The following is a 27,236-nucleotide window of genomic DNA, read 5'->3' as shown; positions in this document are numbered from 1 at the left end:
TTTGATCAATACTGCCATCCCCTCCCTCCTTTCTTTCCTTCCCTATCTTTCCTGAATACCTCGTAGCCAGGAATATTAAGTACTCAATCCTCCCCTTCTTTGAGCCAGGTCTTTGCTTTTGCCACTATATCATAGTCCCATGTGACGACTTCAGCCTGCAGATCACCAACCTTATTTACCAAGCTATGTGCATTTATGCACAAATGTAATATTTCCAAGTTTGCTGATGACACAAAACTAGGTGGGATTGTGAGTTATGAGGAGGATGCAAAGAGGCTTCAAGGCAATTTAGACAAGTCGAGTGAGTTGGCAAATACATGACAGATGCAGTTTCACGTGGATAAATGTGAAGTTATCCACTTCGGAAGGAAAAACAGAAAGGCAGAGTATTATTTAAATGGTGATAGATTGGGAAATGTTGATGTATAAAGGGACCTGGGTGTCCTTGTACACCAGTCACTGAAAGCAAACATGCCGGTGTAGCAAGCAGTTAGGAAGGCAAATGGTATATTGGCCTTCATTGCAAGAGGATTTGAGTACAGGAGCAAGGATGTCTTACTGCAGTTATACAGGGCCTTGGTGAGACCATACCTGGAATATTGTGTGCAGTTTTGGTCTCCTTACCTGAGAAAGGATATACTAGCTATAGAGGGAATGCAGCGAAGGTTCACCAGACTGATTCCTGGGATGGCAGGACTGTCGTATGAGGAGAGATTGGGTCAACTAGGCCTGTATTCACTAGAGTTTAGAAAAACGAGAGGGGTTCTCTTTGAAATGTATAAAATTCTGACAGATCTAGACAGACTGGATGCAGGGAGGATGTTTCCCTTGGCTGGGGGGGTCTCGAACGAGGGGGTCACAGTCTCAGGATATGGGGTCCAACATTTAGGACCAAGATAAGGAGAAATTTCTTCACTCAGAGGGTGGTGAACATGTGGAATTATCTACCATAGAAGGCTGTGGAGGCCAAGTCACTGGATATATTTAAGAAGGAGGTAGATAGATTTCTAGACACAAAAGGCATCAAGGGATATGGGGAGAGAGCGGGAATATGGTATTGAGATCGAGAATCAGCCATGATCATATTGAATGGCGGAGCAGCCTCGAAGGACTGAAAGGTCTACTTCTGCTCCTATTTTCTATGTTTCTATGTTTTTACAGACGGCAACAGGTTCAACAGAAAGAAAATAAATTACACCTGATGTTAATTAATATTTATATCACAGCTTGCATGGTTTGGCCCATGAGATACTGGCCCAGAATTTGCTGGGGCAAGGCATCTTGCAGCATGCCCCGTTAGTTAAGGATTATTCTCTCACCCTTGAGCTTGAAAAATGTTTGCGCCGCAAATTGCTGGAAGTGCGAGCTAAGATAAATGGGGAATCTGGAATCTTGGTGAACGATTAAACCAACAGTCTATCTCCTTAACCAACAAGATTTAAGGATAGAGAAAGAAGCAGAGGAACATAGAGTCAAATTAGGTACTGAAAGAGAAATAGAGGGAAAGAAAGATTGGATGAAGAGAGCGAAAAAAAGAGACAAAGCAAAAGTGCGAATAAAATTTTTTTAAGTTCTAAAAATTTCTAAGGACAATTTACTACGTGAAGGAATGAGACTCCACAGTTTCAATTGTTCCCTTTCTGGGCAGGAGAGTTTGAATGGCAGTGCAGGAACATAAATCTCATCATTAAAGGGTCTTTACGCTGTTGCATACCCAGCCCTAACTTCATGCGGCGAGTTTAATTCATATTTACTGCACAAATGCAGGTTGACAGCGAACTACCGTTTTCATTAGGCTAACGGCAGAGTGGCGCAAATAGTCCTGCAATTTGTGGTGATTCGTAACTCATGGGGTATCTCTTCCTCACCATAAATTGCTGGACGATTTACACACAAATAAATATGTAAATAATATATAAATAAATACAATTCTAATATGACCTCCATATTACAAAAAAAGATATAGAGGCACTGAAGAAGGTGCAAAAAAGATTTACAAGAATGATACCAGAAGTAAGAGATTATACCTATCAAGAAAGACTGAAGAGGTTGGGGCTCTTTTCTCTAGAAAAGAGAAAATTGAGGGGTGACCTGTTTTTAAGGTTATAAAAGGGTTTGACAGGGTATACGTAGAGAAATTGTTTACACTAGGGCCTATAAATATAAGATAGTCACCAATAAATCCAATAGGAAATTCAGGAGAAACTTTTTTACCCAGAGAGTGGTTAAAATGTGGAACTCGCAACCACAAGGAGTAGTTGGGGCGAATAACATAGATGCATTTAAGAGGAAGCTAGATAAACACATGAGGGCAAAAGGAATAAGAAGGTTATGTTGATAAGGTTAGATGAAGAAGGGTGGGAGGAGGCTCGTGTGGAGCATAAACATCAGCATTGACCAGTTGGGCCGAATAGATTGTTTCGGTGCTGAAAATTCTATGTAACTCTACGTAATAACCGTGTGCGCATTAGACCCGCCATTATTTTCCAGAAAATTCTGGGCCACTATTTTTATGGACTATTTTCTATTAATGTATGTGCACAACAAAGCATGTTCTCTCCCATTTAAACTCTACATTTGTATTCTCTGCAGTGGGAAGCTTGAGAAAAATCACATTGAAAACTTTCTCTGTAGCAACTATATTGCTACAAATGAACAGGACATCAAAACTAGCCAATTAAAAGGAGCCCAGCACCAACACCCAAGTCAAACACTGAACAATTGACTTATCAAATTCATATTTTTTCTTCGTCATCACATCAAAATGCAGTGTATCATCTTAATCTATCGTAAGTCACTTTTAAGTGACATCTTTCTATTTATAATCTCACTTATTGTATAAATAGAAAACACATTAAAGACCTGTATATATAATACATTCAGAACTTTGTCAAGCATGCATTTTTGGTCAGATTTGTGCATTAGCAGGACACGAACACCAATCTAGATGTATTCAATGAGCACTGAAGTTATTTAAATAGACTCCTATTCTGACATTTCCCACCAGTGTTAATGAAAGGAAATTAGATGTGTGGAAATATCAACTAGCTGTTCCTACTATACAAGCATTTCAGTGACATCACTGGAACATTCAGAAACTAAAATATCACCTATTTTAACATCCAACAATGGTCCTCTTTTACATGGGAATATTCAAAAATAGTTATCACGTAAAAAGTTTTTTAAAATCCATTAACACTCATAAAATAAAGATGTATTAAAAATGACTAGGGTGCATTTTATATTTTGGCTTCGTATTTTTTCTTGAGGTTGTGACATCAATGTGTATTGCATTATCTTAATTGAGAGCAAATCACTTTCAAGCAGGTTTATTGAGATTTATAGAAATGACACATGACTGTAAAATAAACAGAGCAATGCAGTAAAATGTTATTTATTCTAAGGCCATGATTGATTATTTCTCTACTTCAAAGGGAAGGGGGGACACACAAAATTAACAAGTAATCCAAGTTAGTAACCGTCAATCATGAAAGGAAAGAGTTCTAATTATAAAAACTGAAACCTGAAAACCAGATTGATTGAGATTGTTTGGTCTCTCTTTTATTCCAAATTTACCTTGGAAACAGAATTTGGTCTCAATTCCATGGGTCTAAACCTGAGAAGTTATGGATTAAACAGTCTCTAGTATCTGCACTTGATTAAATAATACGGAATATTTCCGAGTTCTTAAGAGCCAAAATAGTATAATAGATATAAAATCTACTGGCATTGGTCCATTGAAGTTCCAAGATTCAGACCTTGTTCAAACCATCACAATTCCCATTCAAGTGAAAACAGGGGATTAATATGCAAGAAGGTTCATCTGTCTTCAAGAATAGTTTTTCATAAAGCAACATGCAAATGGCTGACATCAGACCCAAGACACACAAACAGCACTGCAGCCATCTCAGAGCCCACCTCAATCACATCATGTTCCACTTAAAATCTCTCTAAACCTATTGAAGCAAGACAACTTTTAGCCCATTGTGGATATGGGCTCCTAAGAACAATATTTTTTTTGTAGTCAGGCATTTTACCCAAATTGATCACAAACTTCAGTCACATCAACAGCACAATAACTCTGAAGCAGTGGGGGCAATTTTAACCTAACCCGCCCATCAGGAAACTGACAGGGTTGAGTGCAATGCCGGTTTTACACTCTGCCAGATTTTACTCTCCACTGAAGTCAATAGAGAGTAATATTGGGTGGGGTGTAAAATCTGCATTCCATCTGATCCCATGGGATTCCAGCCCGGCGAGTTAGATTAAAATTAACAACTTGAGGCGAGGAGTCGATGTGTGGTTAAAAGCTAATATCCCAAAGTTGCCATCCGCCGTTATCTTCATGGAAACGGCATTTCGCCGACTGCCTCACTATTGACATGCATTGAATGTCGTGATGTTGCTGTCTTTGCACGGTGGATACGAACTAAACTTGCCACAGAAAGTTAAGTCATGTCATTATAAGTGCAAGTACCCTTTTAACGACATGACAAATGTTAATTACTGCCAATCAACCTCCCTGGCGCTGAAAATTAACTATTACAAGCTTGGAGTCTCATTCCTTCAGTTATTAATTGTTGTTGGAGATTTTAAAAAGTCAAAATTTAAAATTTTGTACTTTTTGTTTTACTTTTCCTTTCTGGCTCTTTTTTTTCCTCTTTCTTAATCCAATCTTTCTTTCCCTTGCTATTTCTCTTTCTGTACCTGATTTGGCATTGAATTCACCCACTCTAATTTACACTTACCAGCTCGCACTTTCAGCAACTTAGTGGGCAAAAAATGTTTTGAGCTTAAGCGTGCAGAGGAAAGCCTAACTAACGGCAGACATCATTAGAGCTCCTGCTACAGCAAAATCTGGCCCAACATGTTTATTCTATTTGTGAAGAAAACCTGCAGAACTCCTTTGTAACCTTCCCAACTTTTACAATAACCGTATTTAACAACCAGCTTTGCAGCATTCTCTATTTTATGTTGCTACAAAACTAAATGTGACATTAATTCTTTTTAAACTTTTAAATTTTCTTAAGTTATAGTCAGACCCTTTGCATCATTAAGGATTTCTCTGGATGAGCTCCATCAGTGCTTATCCCTCCCATTAAAAGAGGATCATAGCCAGTGTCATATTTTTGGATTTTCACACTGGACATTTTTTTCAGATTCATCATCACCAGCCATTTCTGTAAAGTGATGTCACATCCCCTACGACCTGGAGAATGCCTCAACCTGCCCAATATTGAGGTAAATGATAGCCAGACCTAGGGATCCTAACAGAGAACCTTACTCTATACACTGGCTACTGGAATGTAGCACTAGTTGCCCATGATTCTCCTTTCTGGATCACCACTGCAAGCAGAAGGGTGTAATTATAGCTTGACAAGTTTACATTGGCAGTTTCCATTATAAATATGGAGACAGGAATTTATAATGGAAATGTAAAAATAAGGACAGAATATGCAACTTTGAAATGGGGACTGAATTATGTTTGCGTCCCATGGTCTAATTGCTCTCCCACTCTCTAACCCTGCTTCAACTGAATGCTAAACTTGTTCTCGACTCCCCACTCCAATGCCACAAGAGATTGACCAATATTACAAAAAAGCTTAAGCAAATCAGAAGATTCGTTAGAACTAATATTTACCTCACTAAAAGAGTAAATTAATTTAACCACCTTTTTTTTTACATAGGAACATCGCAACAGGGGTAGGCCTTTCAGCCCCTCGAGCCTGTTTCGCCATTCAATGAGATCATGGCTGATCTGTATCCTAACTCCATTTACCCGCCTTGTCTCCATATTCCTTAATACCCTTGGTTAGCAAAAATCTAGCGATCTCAGATTTAAAATTATTAATTGAGCTAGCATCTACTGCTTTTTGTGGGGGATGTTCCACACTTCTACCACTCTGCGTGAAGAAGTGTTTCCTAACTTCTCTCCTGAATGGCCCGGCTCTGATTTTAACGTTATGTCCCTTTGTCCTAAGCTCCCCCACCAGCGGAAAAAGGTTTTCTCTATTTACCCTATCAATTCCTTTCAAAATCCTGAAAACCTCAATCAGATCACCCCTTAATATTCTATATTCCAGGGAATACTAGCCTAGCTTATGTAATCGCTCATAATTTAACCCTTGGAGCCCTGGTAACATTCTGGTGAATCTGCACTGCACTCCTTCCAAGGCTAATATATCTTTTCTACAGTGCGGTGCCCAGAACTGTACACAATACTCCAGCTGTGGTCTAACCAGGGCTTTGTATAGCTGTAGCAAAACATTCTCCTCTTTATATTCTAGCCCTCCAGATATAAAGGCTAACATTCCATTAACCTTTTTGATTATTTTTTGTACCTGACCACAACATTTTATCAACTGAATTAAACCTCATTCCAGAAGGCAAATCTGCACCCTTCACCTTGTTGGCAGAATTCTCGTTTTTGAACATTTTTATCCTCGAGATTGTGCTACCGCCATCTGAACTTTAGATATTTTGTTGACCTTGTGGGACATTATTGTCTAGTTATTGATGCCAAATAGACACTGATAATTTTTTTAAATGTCTTGAACTATCAAATATAAAGACTTGTTCCATAATTCTGTTCTCCCAGTGGAGAACCATGCTCACAGGGAGAATGAGTTGGAGAACCTGGACTAAAATATTGTACCCCTATTCCTACCCACAGTCTTGAAGTGCAGTTTCTTTGCTGGGAAGATGGGCTACGGAGTTAGTCCTATATCATTTCTGTGTTCTTTGACATCTGTTTAGATGCCTCTGCTGCTCCTCCCTCTTCTCCTTGCCCACCAAGCACCCATGCCTTCGTCTTGAACCCCCGTCTCTCTAGTTTCTCTCCGAACTAACCCCACTCCCTCTGAGTTCATCTGGTCCACAAGACTTGTCTCCTGGTCCATTCAACTCCATTTTCACTGAACTGCTGACTTCTCTTCCTGGCCCCATGATAACTGATATTAGAAATGATTCCCTCTCCTCAGGCACAGTCCCCCGCCCGCCTCCCTTTCAAAACTGCCGACATCCCCCTTCCCCACAAAAAAAACCTCATCCCCGTTGTCCTTGCAAACAATTGTCCCATCTTCAACCTCCTTTTCCTCTCCCTCTCTAAAGCCCTTGACTTATTGACACCTCCCAGATCAATGTCCCGCTTCGACTTGTAACTCAGTGTCTGAATTTCTCTAATCAGGTTTCCTTTCCTTCCACAGCACCAAAACAGCTCTAACCAAAGCCATAAATATTCTCTGTGATGGTGATCATAGTTCATTATCCCTCCTCGACCACTCTTCAGCTTTTGACACTGTGAACTACACCATCTGCTCCCAATGCATCTTTTCTCCATTGTCTAGCTCAGTGGGATTGACCTTGCTTGGTTCCATTGTTATCTATTTGATTGTTGTCAGAGCTTTTCTACCCATGGATTCTCATCCCATGCCTGCACTGTTACCGCTGAAGTCTCCCAAGGATCAATCCTTGCCCCTATCCTCATCTATATTTTGCCCCATGGTAGCATGATCTACAGACATGAGATCAGATCCCACATTTCAGCTGATGACACCCAGCTTTACCTCTCCACCACCTCTCTTTTGACTCCTCCAATGGGGGAGGGGGCAGAGTTTAACCCCCCCCCCCCAGGACAGGCAGGGTTAAAAATTCAAAAATGGGAAACCTAATCCCAACACCCCCCCATCCTACGTGCCCACTTCTGGTTTTAAAGGAGGCGGGTTGGAGGGCAGACAACTTACCTGCTTTCCAGAGGCGGGTCCATCATTTAAATATTTTCATGAGGCTGCATACCACAGACTTTAGGGCCATTTCAAATTTAACAGCTGCAGGCCAGGGTTTGGGAAACCCAGCAGCTGAAAAGAGGCAAGAATGGCCGGATCCAGCACTGCTTGTGGGCCAGAAGGAGCAGGAGTTCTTCTCTCTGGCCCCTCAAGCTAACTTGCTTCCCTTCCCTCTTCTTCTGCCTCCCTCCCCCCCATACCCCCACCACCCCCCCCCCCCCCCGTATCTACTCACAGCCAGCAATCTTCTTCGGGCCCCACCCACCCAGATATCTTCCTGGCCCGCGATCTTCTCCGGGTCCACCCCCCACCCGGATATCTTCCATGGGCCGTGATCTTCTCAAGCTCTCCCCTCACCTTGATGTCTTCCACGGCTCATGATCATATCTGGTCCCACCACCCAATGTCTTCCACGGCCCGCGATCTTCTCTGCCCTGTAGGGATTTTTATTCCCTGTTGCCAGTAATTGACGTCATTCCAATTTGGTAAAAAGGTGCTTTATTGAAATTCACAAAAGGACCAACACACGCAGTGCTGGTGCAGTGGTTTGCAGCACAGAGCAAGAGATCATATCACCCGGTCTGCACTGGGTAGAATTGTGTCCACCTCAGGAGTCTTGAAGAAAACGCTTTCCACCCCTACTGGGGTATCTTCGTCGATTGGTTATCTCTCACGTCTTCTGCCCCGCCTGGGGTGACCTCTTGGACTCCTTGTCCTCAGACCTGCTCCGCCTGGAGCCACTTCTAGTTACGTTACTCCTGCTAAGTCTCTACAACCTTATGCCAGTGAGGGGTGCTCCTTTTATGCCCCTTTTGGGGGTAGTGTCAATGACACAGGTGTTTGACCCTATAGGAATCTTGCCAAAAGGTAGGGTGGCCAACTGGGTGTCGAGCATCTTTCAAGACAAAGGAAAATGAGTCCGCCTACTTTTTAATCTCTTTCTTTGATGGACAGAGGGTGATGGAGTAACCCCCCCACCAATGCCATACTACTTGGATGGACCAATTACCGGTTAGCACCATTCCCACGGGACTGGCCCCTTATTTCATCCTGCAGTGTTCCTCCCAAGGCCACCTTTAGCAACTTCTAGGTCTGTTATCTAATACTCCTGTCTGGGTCTCAGGCTTGAAAGTTATCTCGTGAGCACAGCTGCGTAGCTATGGTTACAGTGTATGTACTGTGCTAGCAACTTTCATACTTTTATTAGTTTTTAAATAAAGGATTTTGAAGGGTTTTTGCAAAGCTTGATGGATTCTAAGCAGTGTTGTTAGTACGAAACAGAGAAATGTGTTCATATAAGGATAGCAAAAGGTACATGTCCCAAATACATGTGGTACAATGAGTCAAGATACACGCATGATTACAGCAATACATTGGTTAACAATTATCAGATATATGTTTGGTTAACAATTATCAGATATATGTTTGATTAATACAAAAGGTGAACTGTCCAAACTACAGATTTCACAGGTGATAGTATTATCTCACATTCCCCACCTCGAGGGGGAGGAGTCCTCTCCGACCCCTCACTTGAGTTCCCTCATAAACTGAGTTGTTTGCAAATGCTCAGTACGACGCCTTAATTTGGTAATTATTCATTTAACAAGGCGAGTATCATATATCAGCTCAATACTTATTAGAAACTGAAATACTACAAGGAGGTGTGAGGCAATACGTACCCAAGGGTGGACTGATATATCTGACCATATTTCCCACCAATGGGATTCCTCCTCAAGGTCCCCAATGTCCTCGTATGTCAGTGCATTGACCTGTTGGAGTAGTTAGAAGTGTTTTAGGGATGTATTCAGTCGTGTCATTAAGTCTTTGAAGTCCTCCGTTATTGGGGGAATGTCATATCCGAAACTGGTTACGTAGGTGTGTAGCTGGGTTCTAAGTGAGTCCCTTACAGTTACTTCGATTTGTGTGTGGTCTTCAATATTGAGCAGGACGTGCTGACCAATGGTGGTAGGTAGGTATATGCAAGCAAGGAACTGGACAGGAGCCTGTCTAGTGCCCTTCACCTACTCCGTCTCCCTCCATCCTTGGATTACAGTCCTGTTATTTTAATTCCCCCGAGTTCCCTAGTGTAGATGATGTTCCTCATGTCCAAACAGGAGACACCACCATAACCACCGCATGATGGGTTCATATTGGCTCCTTTTCACGTTTTTTCTCCTGCAAAGCGCTATCGTAGTATTTATGGTTAGATGTTGTGATTACATTTTGCGATCATATATACATTGAGTACATTATAAACAAAATTAACATAAGTACTATTCCACTGTTGGTGCATCACATATGCCTCTCTGGTTTTATCTTCTAGTCATAAATTATCCCACCTCCAGTGCTGACTCAGTGTCAAACAACTATCTCGTATCTCCTTGATAGGAAAAGCAGGAAACCTAGAACAGCTAGCAGAGTTGGTTACGATCATACCTACAAAAAGTATGTGGAGAAAAATGAATTGGAAAGCTATAGTTGTGTTATGGCAAGAACAGTGAATTATAAAACTTAAGAAACAATTAGGAACTCAGGGAGACCTCAGCAAAAAGTCGATCGCAACAATCTGGAAAAGTTGGTCTAACTAAAAACTAAAATGACCAAAGGAAAATGCTATCTCCCGACACAAATGTGTTTTTTTTAAGAATTTACGTGAAAGCTACGATAATGTATGCTGAGAATGCTGTGTACATCTGATATCTGGTTCCATCCGTTTGTTTCTGCAAAAAAAATTAACATCTTCCAAGGACACCGACATCTGTTTTCAATTCACCAAGCAGCAACCTTTGCATTTGTTTAAAATAATTGACAAAATGAGATTTAATTGTAAAAGAAAAGATAAGGTGAAGCTTTTAAGAATTACAAGTTACAGTTGCAGGATGGTCTCTGGTTATAAATTAATTTGAACTTCTTTGTAGCACTTTGTGCTATTGTGATTGATTCCTCGCCCACCCCTTAAGGTTTTGACAAGCAAGTAGTAACTAACCCGTACTTCTATATTGCTGAAGTTAAGTATTTGGACTGTACCAGTATGTTTTTTTTTAAGAAGTTGGTCTGACACCTTTGGAGTCACAGCTTTCTGCAAGTGGAAAGAGCAATTACCGTATGAGCACTTTTATTATCTCATGAAAAAAACTATGAATTTTGTGAAGTTCAAAGGGAGACACCCCTTTTCTTCAGGGATGCATGGCGAGGACCCTATGATTAAATCAGGCTAGGTGGTGCCCTCTCAAGACACCAACATGAGAGTGTGACCATGGACAGGTTTACCCAAGTTCTGCCCTATCAATCGGTCACAATGATAGTGCCGGCACAAGTTTGGTCCTTACGTAAAGGGTCTCGAAGTGGGGGGATAAGGTGATAGTGAAACTGAACAATGTCACAGGAAAGTAGGCGAAGAAATTTGAAGGACCTTCTCCATAATAGACAATAATGGGTCCGAAATTCAGACTGATAAAAAGAATAGGTGAGTACATATTAACCAAATAAAGAAGTGGCAGGGGCAGGATACCAAAACGGTACATGCCATCATCCCTATAATCCTTTTATGGCTTATGGTCAATGACAATGTGCAAGTTGAAGAGGATGAAACTGCCTCCACAAAGACATTCCCAGGCTTTGAGCCTTCAATAACATGGGAGTGGGAGTGGGAGTACAAACATTCTGAACCCTCCTCACATGAGGGAATAAATTAAATCAAAAAAACACAAAACATTTTTCTTAATATGGTTACATCTTGAAAACACTTTGTTGACAGTGCAGGATTACCAAGAGTAGCTCTTTGACATAAAGAAAAGGACTTGGAGTTGGAAATTCCAAAATCAGCAGTCCTACGTACATCTGTGTGGATGAGAACGGGTTTATTTCAGACAGGCTACGAGCTCCAGCGAGCGCGAGGCTAGGCAGTCTCTCCTGTTTTGTTTTCTGGATTTGTTTCGGGTAAAGGGATTATTCCTTTGGAACAAAAAAAATGATGATTTGACAAATTAACCCCTTGGGTTCTCAACAGCCACAATGGATTTTCTGTGTTTCTTTTAAAACAGGTGACCACGGTTTTCAGGACCGCACGAGTGTTGATAGTGCAGGATTACCAAGAGTAGCTCTTTGACATAAAATAGCTTTACAAAGTTACGGTGCAACCTTTCCTGGGGAAATTTGGCGCAGGAAACGATCCAGTGGTGTTAAAAATTTAAGACCTTATCTGCATACATTGGCAGATGTCAAATGTCACAGCGTGGTGATGTTATTTCGATAATTCAAAATTACAAAAAGAGAAGGAAAAGCAATCATCAGCCTTGATCAAAGTTGCTTTTCTTCTTTTGAAAACATTTTGATTTGTTTTGTTTTAACCCATTTATTGTCTTCCAAGACAGAGTGTTCGAGGTGGGGAGATATGGGAGTTATATCCAAAAGTAATTACAAGCACTTCTGTCTCTACTATAAAAATCACAAAGCCTGGACATAATTTGTTTCTGAAATTGGAATTGGTAAGAAAAATTTATATGAGTTGCTATTCAAGCATTCGAAGTGGGAAAATTTACCTGTAATTTATGGGGATAATCAAATTATATTTTAAAATAAAAGAAGTCCAGTTTAAATGGTTCCTATCCAATGCTGTGCATCAAGAAATAATTATTTTCGGGAGGAAATAAAATTGTACATTGACAAGTCCTGTCAGTCCAACAATACTGCTCTCGAATTGGGATAATTGTGAAATGAGGGAAGGGACTCAGGCACAATGTAGCGGGATATTTTGGGAAATGAAAAGCTGTTCAAGAAGAATTGAAGTAAAATAAACAAATGAATTGTCTTGGGACATTTACTCAACTGTAAATATTGTATTGGACAGTAAAGTTCCTCCAGGGCTCATGATTGGTAATATAATGGGACTGGTAAAATTGGATGAGAGGGGGTGATGGAGAATTGAAGTATAGAAAAATAGAAATTACACCACCAAATGGGAATTTCTCTAAAGTCATTGACCTGGGCAAGATTTAATAAAGATAACAATCTGGTACAAATGTACAATCTAGTGAAAGTCAGGAAAGTGTAGATGAGAATAGTAAATTGACAGTTTTCTCTTAGATGTTGTGTCCTTGCCTATACTAAACAATGAAAAAACTACATTTGATAGCCTGGCCACTACTTGAGACACCGGGACCATGCAGGGGGAGATAAGCTAAGACCCTCAGACACCCCCAGATCTGTTGATAAGATAGCCTGAAAGCGCAGGAATGGCTTGTATTTAATGTCATGTTTGGCATGATTTTGGGATACTGCTATGTGTGCAAATGTGTTATGTTGCGTGTGAGGCAACTAGTATGCAGAAATATGTGAAGGTGCACTGAAGAACGGGCCTCAGACATGCTAAGTTACTTGACAACAGCATGACATGAAATAGTTAATGTGGCTCAGGAGAGTGCGAAAACCGTTTAAGCAAGGCAGTGACACATGCTCCATGGGGAACCTGACTAATTAATGAAACAATCAGGAAACACTGGTACCAAGCCGAGGGACTGCAATTGCAGTAAAGAGGGACATAGTAATTTGGATTTCCAACATTCAGGGTTCGGTGCCTTTCCGTCCGCAATGCCCTTGGGCGACGTACTCCTTCGCACATTTCCACACGCTGGCTATTAGCCGAGGGCGCGCCGGGGCTTCTATCTCTCTCTATCTCTCTCTCTCTCTCTCTCTGGAGATGTAAGGATATGGTTTAATCTAAACCTCGTCAATTATGCTAACTTGCGTGGCATCTAAGTACTTAGCAAGAGGGCGGTACTGAGTGGTGACGAGATCCTGTCTCAGTGTGAGGAAAAACAGCCGCCTCTAGGTGTGTAAATGCCATCTAAAGTTCTTTGACACAGAGTCAGCATGGGAGGTGGGGTAGTTTATGACTAGAAAATAAAACCAGACGGGCAGAAGTGATGCACCAACAGCCGAATAGTACTTATGTTGATTTTGTTCATACTGTACACAAGGTATATATGATCACAAAATGTAATCACAATATGTAACCACAAATACAACCCTAGCCCTTTGTAGGTGAAATAACATGAAAAGGAGCCAATACTAACCCATCATGAAGTGGTTATGGTGATGCCTCCTGTTTGGAGCATTGGGACCATCATCCACACTAGAGAACTCGGGGGAATTAAAATAACAGGACTGTAAACCAAGGGTGGAGGGAGACGGAGTAGGCAAAGGGAACCAGACAGGCTCCTGTCCAGTTCTTTGCTTGCACATACCTACCTACCACCATTGGTCAGCATATCCTGCTCAATATTGAAGACCACACACAAATCGGAGTAACTGTAAGGAACTCCCTTAGAACCCAGCTACACACCTACGGAACCAGTTTCAGATGTGACATTCTCCCAATGACAAAGAACTTCAAAGACTTAATGACATGACTGAATACCTCCCTAAAACACTGCTACCTACTCCAACAGGACAATGCACTGATATACGGGGAGGAATCCCATTGGTGGGAAATATGGTCAGATATATCAGTCCACCCTTGGGTACGTATTGCCTCACACCCCCTTGTAGTGTTGCAGTTTCTAATAATTATCGATCAGATATATGTTTACTCGTCTTGTTAAACAAATAATTACCAAATTAAGGCGTCGTACTGAGCATTTGCAAACAACTCAGTTTATGAGGGAACTCAAGTGAGGGGTCGGAGAGAACGCCTTCCCCTCAAGGTGGGGAATGTAAGGTAATACCGTCACCTGTGAAATCTATATCAAACATGTAATTTGGGCAGTTCACCTTTTGTATTAATCATATATCTGATAATTGTTAACCAATGTATTGCTGTAATCATACGTGTATCTTGACTCATTGTACCACATGTATTTGGGACATGTACCTTTTGCTATCCTTATATGAACACATTTCTCGGTTTCGTACTAAATAAGCAAATATATAGTAATTAACAACACTACTTAGAATCCATCAAGCTTTGCAAAAACCCTTCAAAATCCTTTATCAAAACTAATAAAAGTATGAAAGTTGCTAGCACAGTACATACACTGTAACCCTAGCTACGCAGATGTGCTCGTGAGACAACTGTCCATATGAGACAAGAGAGTCTTAGGGGGTGATTTCAAACCCCAAGAACGGGTGGGTGGGAGTTGAAAATAGTTGTTTTTTGGGTTGCAACTGCAAAATTTTCAGATTTTGCATTCCCAGTGGGAGGCCTGTACTTTTACATGCCAATGTTAAACCTGGAAATAAAGCCAGGTTGTGGTCATGACCCAAGAAACAACTATTTTCAACTCCCACCCGCCCCCAACCCACCGTTCTTGGGGTTTAAAATCACCCCCTTAGAGTTTCAAGCCTGAAACCCAGATAGGAGCATCAGATAATAGACCTAGAAGTTCCCAAAGGTGGTCCTGAGAGGAACACTACAGGATGAAATGAGGGGCCAGTCCCATGGGAATGGTGCTAACTGGTAATTGGTCAATCCAAGGGGAATGGCATTGGCAGGGGGGGGTGGCAACTCCATCACCTTCTGTCCATCAAAGAAAGAGATGAAGAGTAGGCCAACTCATTTTCCTTTGTCCCGAAAGATGCCCGACACCCGACACCCAATTGGCCACCCCACCTTTTGGCAAGATCCCCATGACGTCAAACACCTGTATCAGTAATAGCCCCTGACACCACCCCCAAAAGTGGCATAAAAGGAGCACCCCACACCAGCGTAAGGTTGTAGAGGCTTAGGCAGGAGTAACGTAACCAGAAGTGGCGCCAGGCGGAGCAGAACTGAGGACAAGGAGTCCAAAAGGTCAACCCAAGCGGGGCAGAAGACGTGCGAGATAACCAATCGACGAAGGTACCCCAGTAGGGGTGGAAAGCGTTTTCTTCAAGACTCCTGAGGTGGACACAACTCTACCCAGTGCAGACCGGGTGATATGATCTCTTGCTCTGTGCTGTAAACCACTGCCCCAACACTGCGTGTGTTGGCCCTTTTGTGAATTTCAATAAAGCACCTTTTTACCAAATTGGAGTTACGTCAATTACCGGCAACAGGGACTAAAAATCCCTGCAGAATTGGCGACTCCGCCGGGACGTGGCTAAACTGGTGCTCATTGGATTTCACATAAGGTCCTAGGACTGACCTATTTGTACGGTACGTCGGTTTAGGAGGGAGAACCGAAAGGGAGTGCATTTGCCAGTGGTATCTGTGTCTAAGAGGATGGCTAGTCACGCAAAAAATGTGGAGTCGGTCCAATGGGCAGAATGGGAAAAATCAAACAGTACTGAAACAATTAAGACAGTTATAAGTGATATCGGGGACAGCCTCGCTGCCATGATGGCCTTCATCCAGAAACAGGTGGATGAGGGTACCATCAAGCTTAAAAGAGGCTGTCGCCTACTCAGCCATGCCGCCCTTTTCTGTGCGAAGAGAAGCGAGCAGTTAAGATCCGATCTGGAAAAAGAACTGAGCCAGGTCAAACAGCAGGCCCTCGAGCTGGACAGAGAAAAGACACAGATGGGGAAAGGGATCACTGAAATAAAACGGGACCTAGAACTGCAGCGGAATAGGACACAGGACCCCACAAGCATAGCGCAGCAGCAACAGACTCAGGGGTTTGTGTACGCTGCGCTAGCAGTCGGGTCATAGGAGATGAAAGAGAGAATTCAGGAAACGGAGGGAGTAATTGGGGGTTTGACCCAGGAATTGGAAGATGCACGAGGGGCTCTGCAATAAGAAATAGCTAAGCCAGGAAGAAAGGCCAACCATTCCACATGTCACCTCAGGATAGCCGAGCTGGAGGGCAGAATGGGACACCAGAAAGCCGTCGTTTCAGCCATAACCAGAGGGTAGGGGATGACAGGAGGTGCTCTCGGCTGGGAGAGACCACCGACGCCCTATCATCACCCAGACACTGATCGGGTGTTCAATGACGGGAAGCCGATGCCCCTAAATGTGATCTCAACCTTTTCGAGCACTACAGGAAAGAAAGATGGGAGAAAGACCACCATCGTACAATCTGACCCATTAAAGCCTGAATCTGTGCAGGCTCTGGCCAGAGAAGTTGGTATTATGTTACTATACCGCTTCCTTCCAGCAACAGAGAAGGAGAAAGCTTTTAAACATGGGGGTAAAAACAAGCCTGATGAAAGTGCTTTCCCACATGAGATTTTAAATCAGTTTAAAATTAAGTAGGAAAAATTGGAGATTGAAAATAGAGTGCAAAGATGAAGGATAAATGATTTAAAAAGGGAGAGATAATAAGCTACAGAATGTGTTCTTTTGTTTTCAATGTACTCTCTTTAAAAAGTTTGAGGCTTTTGCAGAGTCTTTAAAAAGCCTGTCCTCATTGTGAATGCTTTCTGTTCGTGTTGTGAGCTACACCCTCTTCTTACTGCTTGTTATGTGTTTCCCTCTTTTGTGTAATGTTTGTTTTGTCTTATGTTTAATTCTGATATTGCTGAATTAAAATTGGAGTTATTGCAGTTAATTGACCTATTAAATTCTGTTTTTTATAAAATGTGAGCGTGTCAAATTCCAGACATGAGATCGTCACATAAAAATTGGAATTTATAATCTTACAGCCCCCACCCGCGATATCTTCCACGGCCCGATAAGATCGCGAGCCTCGCAATCTAGTTAGCTGCCGGCCGCAAACAGAGTCAAAAAATTTAAATGAGGTACTGCCATTAAACTTGGCAGAACCACCAGGAAACAGGGTTTCCCGGCCGTTACACCCGCCACTCCATCCCCCTACTGCATCCCTGTAAATATTGGGACCAATGTCTCTGTGCTGCCAGATTGCTAGTCCAACAGCCAGCCTAGAATTAAAAACAATTTCTTCCAGCTGAAGTCATAATCTTCAACCCGCGCCACAAACTCCCATTTGCTGGCCACTGTCACAGGCTGACTCAGATTATTCACAACCTCAGCATGCCAAGCTGAGCTTCCAATCTTATATCCGCTCCATCACAAACAAGGTCCAATTCCAGCTCCACCCCTCCATCAGCCCATCTTCTGCTAAAACCCTTATCTATGCCGTTATCAGCTCCAGACACAACTTCTCCAATGGTCTCACAACCAGCCTCTCATCCTCCACCCTCCATAAATTTCAGCTAATCCAAAACTATGTTGCCCTTATCTCATCCTGCACTAAGTCCTACTCACCCATCACTCTTTTCCTTGGTGACCTACATTGATCCCCAGACCCCAATGCCTCAAATTTAAAATTCTCATCCCTCTGTTTAAATCCCATCCATGACCTTGCCCCTCCTATCTCTGTAACCTCTTCCAGCGGAACAACCCTATTCCGCTAGAAAGTAAAGTGCCAGGACTTGGCCTCATCAATATTCACTCTAGGGGGACTTGTGACTTCAATCTTTGGTTCAAGAAATTACACGTTGATTTGTAGATTGATAGCATATAATCCTGTAAAGACTTAACAGCAACTCCACTTTTTTTAAAAATAAAAATCACTTATGAATGCAGGGGTTTAATTATGTAACTGCATTTTACATATTCAAATTCAGTCTATTTACCTCATCATTAAGAACTCATAGCTCACTCAACTTTTGTCATTTATTAAACATTGTCTAATTTAAATACATTTTAGTTGTGATCTTTACGAACAGAAGAAAGTGAACTGTACAATAGCAAGTACACATTAACATTTCACAAACTCTCAGTCAATCTAATTATCACTTATCAGTCAACAAGATGATAAGTATTGTACGAAGAAGCAATAATTAGAACAGTAATGCTGCTGGATTTCTTACCTGGAAAACCAATCTTACTGCAAAACATGATTCTTATTAAATGTAACTGAAATTTCAAGGGCCATAAAGTAATGAATATGTTTCGTTTTAAAGAAATGACAGGTTTTCTTTTAAACAGTTTAATGTCCACAATATTATTGCCAACAGTAACTCGCAGCAGTTTCAACACCAGCAGAAGTGACAAGTCCATACCACAAATTTGCCTAGCTTTTGAACAGAGTTGAAACCACTAATAGGACTTGGGGAAGGACAAGAGCCCAAAATCTTAGTGATCTGCAATCTGATTTGTCCCTTTTAGTGCCAGTGGTTACAAGCAGGATAGGGACAAATTTCACATTCTACACAATAAAAGTGGGAGCCCAACCACAAATGGTGCCACTTTTGACATGTAAAGTTGGACTCATCAAAAATGGATGATATCAGAAGGCTAAATTGCACTATATTGTCAAAAGATCTCAAGTGCTTCTACATAAATGCAATTAGCATTAGGATTAAATTGGTAGAACTACAGTTATATGTTGTTACTGAAGACCCAGAGCTGATAGCCCCAAAAGAAATGTGTCTTAGTTTTGAGAATGGGTCTGAATATACATTATTCAGAAAGGATAGGGTAGGCATGGGGGTGGAGTGGTCATCCTTGTTATCAAAGAAATAAAAGTCATGGAGCAAGACAATAGCGTGAAAACACTCAGGGGTTGATTTTAACTCGGGGCAGAGTGTGAGGGGCCCCAAGTCGGGCAGTGTACCCAGAAGTCATGAAGGAAATCATTTTAATTTTTAAAACCGTCTCTCACCTGAACCCAGAGGTAAAGACATCCGGGGTGGGGGGGGGGGGGGGGGGGGGCGGAGGGCATTGTTAAATTCGACCCTTCGAGCTCTAACTGGAGTCCATCAGAAATACCACTGTACTCCTAGGACTGTGTTCTGGACCAAACCAAAAGAGTGAAGGGAATCTGCAGTTGTGTAATAAAATCACTAATGTAGCCAATGAAGGGAGGTGATAGTAATGCAAGATTTCAATTATCCACATAAGGGGACAAACAAGGGGAAGGCACAAGAGATGGAAGGCCCTCCAAGAGATATTTATTGACGGAATAATGACAGCTTCTTAATTCAGCATGTGAGAACAAGCACTAGAGGGGATAATAGCTTGGATTTAGAGTTCAGTAATGATACGCAGTTGATAGACGACCAAGAGGTGAGGGAGCACTTTGCTGTTTCAGACCATAGATTATAAAATTTAAAATATGGGATGGTTACAAGTTTAGCAATAATTATATGCTGATGCTGCATTTAAAAAGGCTGAGTTTACAGAAATTAAGAGACACTTAGCTACAGTTAAATAGTAGAGGGAGCTGGATGAGGATGATGGCAACACACATAAAAAATGGGATATTGAAAGGTAATGCAGTCCTTCAAGGTAGCATTAGATGTATTTTTGAAAAACGACATGATCATGGCAGAAGGAAGGTAAAATGAATTATCCCAGGAAATAAAGAGAGGGTTTGGGGCCTCCTGGGGACTGCCTGATCGCCTTTGAGGGGTTGTAAAGGATATTTTGACAGAGGAATCCTGAAATGGCAGCTTGTCTTTTTTTTTGTCTCTCCCAGGAGGTGGTGGGAGGAGGAGGGAGGGTGAAATTAAGGGTCAGTACAAGTAAATAAGTCCAGCAAAAAATGGAGTGAACACATACAGGCCTGATGGGCTTTTCTTATCCCAGATACATGTAAAGTACATTTGACCTTTCAAATATCTCAAGTGCAGTTCAGCAATGGAACCTTGTCCTCCAGCTGCATTTCCTGATGTTTAAGAGCAAAATTGAAAAAAATGTATAACATTTTCTTCAAAAATATATCTGCCTTATACAATAATGCCCACTGGGAAAGATGAAGTAAATTTTAATTAAAATTAACTTTGTACACTTCTTAAATTATGGGTTTCTGCTTTGTCTCTTAAAAAAAAGGATTTTTTTCAAAAATGTTAAATATTGGAATTTTTGAATGGAATCTGTTTATTGAGAAGACACTTACAGTTCAAAATTTACTGACTCAAAGATTTTGTTGAGATGACAAGAAAGTTTTTATAGATTGCAGATTAAACCTCAATATGAACTCCCTTCTCCTTGCCCCTTCATTTTGAGCAGAAAGGAAGGAGATAAAGTAAAAGCAAGCAGAAATATTCCTGATCATAAATCGTGTTCAAGTTTCTTTCTTGCAGTCTCAATGCTGCTGCTGTCTCTTATAATTTGTTTGATCAAAGTAATTAGCAATTTGTGCAGTATCTTAAATATTCACTGCATACTTATTATTCATCATACAAGCTTGACAATCTTGAAATGTCAAGCAGGGCCCAATTCCTAACAATTCTAGCTATTTTGTCAATATTGACATCAATATGCCGATACGTGATGCCATAATCTATGCTGAGCATCCAAATTCACATTTGTTTGCTCCTTCTGCTGCTAGCTCTAAATGGAAAAGTAGAATAAACATTTTTGTTCCATTTGCAAACATTAATGCTGCATTAATTTATATGACCCAAACTATTTCTTCAATTTATTTTCAATTTAAAATGGAAAATCAGATAAACTGAATGGCATTTTGGGAAAGGAAGATGATCAAAGTGGGTGTGGTAATGGAACTCATGAAAATTCATTAAAAAAATTATTAAATTACTAAATTTAAAAGGGAAGGAAAATCTATAGGAGAGTAATATTTTCTCTCAAAGTCAAGGAAAAAAAATTCCTTGATTTTTTTAAAAAGGAGTTGCTTTTGTTATTGCCAAGGAGACTTCCCATTAAAAGGTCTTCTTGCTGGTCTGAAATTACAATCCCCATTAAAATTGAAGGAGTCACTCTGGCATAGAAGCAGCTCCTGCCCGTCAGGCAACAACACCTGAAAAGTTTATATTGGGGTAAAAACGTTATCCTTATTTTTGAAGAAAAGGACAGAGTGTATGTGTGTATATTTTAGTTATGAATAGTTTTGAATAAAATATACTCCCCACCTAGACTTTCCTTCCCCTTTATAAAGAACACTATGGAGCACTGGATGTACTGATTGTACTCGAAAATTTGTTGAAATGCTCATGTTATTTCAAGGTTTAGGTTCACAGTTTTTGAGTAGTTTCATATATTCTTTAAAAGATCTTGAATAAATGATAACAGATGTTGACCTTTTTTTCCCAAACTGGTACCTTCTTGTTCAGATGTTAAATGAAGGATTAGTGTGAGCCCTTTTTTGAGCTCTTCATTATCTGATTTCTCATTACTTCCAGTTGATAATAGTTACAAAAAAACACTGGCAAAAATTCATAGGATTTGCATATAGCAAAATCCTGTGTAAAGACTGGTACTACAGATGAAAAGGGTTGAAATAATATGGGTAAATGTGATCAGAACTATTTGGTCTCATGGCGGGTAAACGTCAACACAGACTGGTTGAGCTGAATGGTCTGTTTCTGTGCTGTAACTTCTATGAACAAGGTCAGGTGCAAGGGAAAAGTAAGAGGCAAAGGAAGAGAATGAAGTGGCTGAACAAACTGGGGAAGAGGGGGGGAAAGAATCTTTTTCTTCACTTACAATCAAGAGTTAAAGAATGTGGATCATGCACAGCAAATCAATGATGTGGTTAGTTGGAAGAGGGAGTATTAACAATGATGGAGCCTGTAATGGTCCATTGGAGAACCAAATACTTGGTGAAAGGTTCAGCAATGGGTAACCTTTAATAGCTTAATAAGCAAATAATCAATGGTGGATGGTATAACTGATATTTATTCTATCTATCTGAAAACTTTTTTTTTCGAAAAGTAACAAATTTTCACATCCATTTTTTAATAAAAGGAACAAACATGAAAAATCACTGTGGGGCGAAATTCGACTTTGGTGGTAGTGCAAAATAGGTGATAGCAAATCAGCAGTCCATTTACACCCCACACGAAAAGAAAGTCGCCTGGGGGTGCAAACTGCTTCTGCTTCACTATCGTCCGTTTTGTGCTACCGCCAAAGTCGAATTTCATCCCCACTATGTCTGTAGTACAGAATAAGCATTCAGTGCCCATCCACTGAATTCATCTTATAAATACTTAATTATTTTGTGAGTAATTAAGAAAAAGCACTCTACCAACTACATGTAACTTCTATCCACAAATTAAAACCTTCTCCCCTTACTATAAATAAATAATTTTAAACATCACTTGAGTAGCTTCTAGTTAACATTTTTCAGAAGCAGGATTAAACATGATTCAGTGTAATCTGCAAATACTCAAAATTTATCATGAATTAATGAGGATTTATCATTAATTTTCACATATCATTTACTTCTTTTGGGTGTTGTCAGCCTTTAAAAAAACTTCAGTTTAAAAAAAGCATATTGAATTTACCTGCTGTGCATGAGGATTAATACGTCTGGTATATTGCATTGTTGCTATCTTTGGTGTAGATGTTAGCTGGAAAAGAAAAACCATTCAATGTTACTTTTCAGAAATCCAATTTTCAATAATTAGTTGTTTGGCAGAAACTTAATGTTTGCTGATGTCACAAGTGTTCATACACAAGAACTCGTGTTTCAAATACAGCTGACTCCTGTAATTCTAAGTTGTTTCATTCAAATTACTGGATAATTAAATTTTTTCAGCACAAAAAACAACTTTGAATTATTAAGAGTCTGTGATTTTTATATTTATGTTAAAAAAAAAGCCAGCATTGCAGGTGCTCGAGAATATTTGCTGAAAAGGGCTATGATTTCTGGCATACTTCCAACGTAGAACACAAAATGTCCAAATGCTTCTTGAGTTTAATGGCAGCACCCCATAAATGAGTGACACAAAAATGTGGGTCCGAAATTCTCACACAGAAATCAGGGACATTTGGAACTTCACAACGGGAATAATGTATGTAGATGATGTTGAATTTTTAATCCTTGTATTGGATCATTGTGCACAACATACCCAGATAGGCAACCGTACCTCAGTTGCTCGCACTCTCGCCTCTGAATCAGAATGTTGTAGATTCAAGTCCCACTCCATTGTCTTGAGCATAAAATCTAGGCTGACACTCCAGTGCAATACTGAGGGAGTGCTGCACTGTCGGAGGTGCAGTCCTTCAGATGAGACCTTAAACCTACGTCCTTTCAGTTGGACGTAAAAAATCTCATGGCACTATTCGAAGAAGGGAACAGGGGAATTCCCCCTGGTGTCCTGGCCATTATTTATCCCTCAGCCAACATCACTAAAACAGATTATCTGGACATTTTTTCATTGCTGTTTATGGGAGCTGTCCGTATATTGGCTGCCGTGTTTCATACATTACAACAGTGACTACATCTTCAAAAGTACTTCATTGGCTGTAAAGCCCTTTGGGACATCCTAGGTTGTGAAAAGTGCTACATAATTGCAAGTTCTTTCTTTTCCTTTATATATCCAGATCTAGACATATAATAAGGACACAGACATTGCAAATGAATCTCACTGTGCCAGTACATTCACTTAATTTTGTACATAATTTCTAAACACAGCGTATACATTAAAGAATGTACCTTATAAAATCTATGTTACAAACAAGACAACACTCACTAAGCAAAAACACTTGTAAGCGTAGCCATGAGACAAAGGGTCCAACCCTAATCTGTGCTGACTTACTGGTCTCAGCCAGGTTAGTGGTAAAGGTGCTTTAATTAACCTGATTTTTCTTAGACTAGAGAAAGAAATAAAAATGAACCAGGGTTCCCACATCTAATTGCTATAAAGTATGCATGTGTGGGCATTATGTGAGGATAGGATAGGATGGACTCATCTAATACACTTTGACGACACTTGCATTGTAAAGAAAAAGGAATGACCTGCATGCAGATAGCACCTTTCACATCCTCAAGATATTGCAAAAGACTTCATAGCCAATTAATCCCAATTTAAGTGTGGTCACTGTTGTTTTATAGGCAAATGTAGCAGCCGATATGCACACAGCAAGACCCTATGAATAGCAATGAGATCAATGACTGGTTAATCTGTATTGGTGGTGCTGATTGAGGGATAAATTTCAGGTGGGATACTGGTTGAATTCCCCTGTTGTTGGTTGCATAGTGCCATGGGATCTTTTCATCCACTTGAACAAGCAGATGAGGCCTTGGTTTAATGTTTCGTCCTCTGACAATGGGGCTTTCCCCAAGTACTGGATTACATGCTTACGTCCTGCAAGGTGCTTAAACCAGTAAGAACATAGGAACAGGAGGAGGCCATTCAGTCCCTTGAGCCTGTTCCGTCATTCAATTAGATCATGGCTGATCTGTACATCATCTTCATTTACTCACCTCTCCTCCATATCCCGATATACCTTTACCAAACAATAATGTATCGATCTTAGTCTTCAAAATAATTGACTCTGCATCCACAGTCTTTTGGGAAGGGGTGGGGGGGGGGGGCAAAGAGAAAGAGTTTGAGATTTGCAAATCTTGAAAATGCCACACAAAGTTGATAAGGCTGTTAAAAAAGCATATGGGATCCTTGGCTTTATAAATAGAGGCATAGAGTACAAAAGAAAAGAAAGGAAGTTATGGTAAACTTTTATAAATCATTCATTAGGCCTCAGCTAGAGTACTGTATCCAATTCTCAGCAGCACACTTCCAGAAGAATGTCAAAACCTTGGAGAAGGTGCAGAGGAGATTTACCAGAATGGTACCAGGGATGAGGGACTTCAGTAATGTGGAGAGACTAGAGAAGCTGGGATTGTTCTTCTTACAGCAGAGAAGGTTAAGGGGAGATTTAATAGAGGTGTTCAAAATTATGAGGGGTTTTGATAAAATAGATGGGGAGAAATGGTTTCCACTGGCAGGAGGGTCAGTAACCAGAGGACACAGATTTAAGATAATTGGCAAAAAATCTAGTGGGGGAAATGAGGAGAAATTTTTTTATGCAGCGAGTTATGCTGATCTGGAATGCACGACCTGAAAAGGTACTGGAAGCAGATTCAATGTTAACTTTCAAAATGGAATTAGATGTATACTTAAAAAGCAGAAATTTGCCAGGTTATGGGCAAAGAGCAGAGAAGTGGGATTAATTGGATAGCTCTGTTAAAGAGCCGGCACAGACATGGTGGGCCAAATGGCCAGCTGTATGATTCTATTTCCACTACCCGGTGTAAAAAAGTGCTTCCTGATTTCACTCCTAAATGGCCTAGCTCTAATTTTAAGATTATGCCCTTTCATTCTGGATTCCCCCACCAGAGGAAATAGTTTCTCTGTATCTACCATATCAAATCCCTTTATCATTTTAAACAACTCAATTAGATCATCCGTCAACCTTCTAAACTCAAGGGAATACAAGCCAAGTTTATGCAACTGAAAGCAATACTGCAGATAGAGTCTGACCGAGGCTCTGCACAACTGAAGCATCACTTTTGAATTCCAACCCATGACCTTACGACTCAGAGGTTAGAGTGTTAACACAGAGCCAAGCTGACATTTAATGCAAAATAGTGAGTAACCAAATGTAGACTCAAGCATGATGACTATCTGGATAAGGTACTGAATGACTACCGCGCTAATGCTATCATACCGTAACATGAATCACCACCTTATGGAGAGGAGAGAAAATGGAGGCACAGGGAGGGGATGAATTTAGGATGAGAGATATTACTGACTTAAGTCTTCGCTACTCCAGAACCTTTTTTGCAGAACACAAACATTCTCAACATTAACCACAGTAACAAGACTTAGCAGTACCTACTGATAGTTACTGGAGCCATTGCTGAAAAATTAAAATACCATTTTTTTTTGTCCTCATTAATGAAAGAGCGCCTGGGAAATGAAACTATTTTCTAATTTTGTCACCAAGAGTCAGCATCAAATGCTGCCTGGTAAGGTACTACACAGACAATTGCAGCATAAAGCTCCTTCCACTTTACTCTTAGAAAATATTTCAGACCAACCATAAAAGAGCATCCTCCACTATTAGTGTGAGTTTTTCCATTTGATGCATCAGCCATTCTCATGACTTCTGAGTCAGATTGTCAATATGCATCTTTATATGGCAAGTAATGGGCACTTTTGTGCTGTAAGTCTGCAGTAGCATCAAACTATACTCACTTCGTGTAGTAGCTTCTCAGCCAGGAAAGTATATACATCTTTAGGATGGAAGTATTCATAAATATATTCATCCCATTCATAAATATATTTATGAATATATGTCTGTCACACTTCAACATCTTGTATTTCTTTACAGATACAAAACAATCTAAAAATCTCACCAGATGCATATTTGGAGCACTTCCGCAAAGTGGGTCCCTGAGCAGTGGCCTTAAAGGGATAGTCCAGGTTAAACACAGCAGGGGTAATTTTCAACTTTGGCAAGTGTGGAAAACTTACAGTAGCAGTGCAGCTGAAATCATCAGTTGAAGGAAATGAAATTTATATTCCACTGTCATGGTACTGTATTTTGGTGCCAAGGAATCTTTTATGTCCACCTGAGGGCAGACAGGGCTTCGGTTTAATGTCTCATCCGAAAGACTGCATCTCCGACAGTACAGCACTCCCTCAGTACGACAGTGGAGTGTCAGCCTAGATTTTGTGCTCAAGCCTCTGGAGTGAGACTTGAACCCACAGCCTTCTGACTCAGAAGTGAGAATGCTACCCGCTGAGTCAGGGCTGACACAGCAATCTGCTTGATCAGCACCTCATCCATTAGTCTAAAATCTACCCCTTCCA

The 27,236-nt window shown here is 40.6% G+C and overlaps 1 protein-coding gene across 6 annotated transcripts in view; it reads right to left on the bottom strand.

Annotated features, from left to right (window-relative positions):
- LOC137323649 (RNA-binding motif, single-stranded-interacting protein 1-like) overlaps nt 1-27,236 on the bottom strand; it is a 506,296-nt gene that overhangs the window by 405,817 nt on the left and 73,243 nt on the right. For 5 of the 6 annotated variants that reach the window (XM_067987386.1, XM_067987390.1, XM_067987384.1 and 2 more), the window contains one exon: nt 22,920-22,985. The exons of the other annotated variant lie outside the window; for it this stretch is intronic. In XM_067987386.1, the coding sequence (XP_067843487.1) occupies nt 22,920-22,985 (66 nt within the window). The remainder of the gene's footprint in view (nt 1-22,919; nt 22,986-27,236) is intronic. 6 annotated transcript variants of the gene reach the window in all.

The sequence above is a fragment of the Heptranchias perlo genome, chromosome 7 (assembly GCF_035084215.1).
Source record: "Heptranchias perlo isolate sHepPer1 chromosome 7, sHepPer1.hap1, whole genome shotgun sequence".
In the NCBI taxonomy this organism is placed as follows: domain Eukaryota; kingdom Metazoa; phylum Chordata; class Chondrichthyes; order Hexanchiformes; family Hexanchidae; genus Heptranchias; species Heptranchias perlo.
Note: the sequence above shows the minus strand (reverse complement) of the source record. Positions and strands in the feature narration are given on the sequence as shown.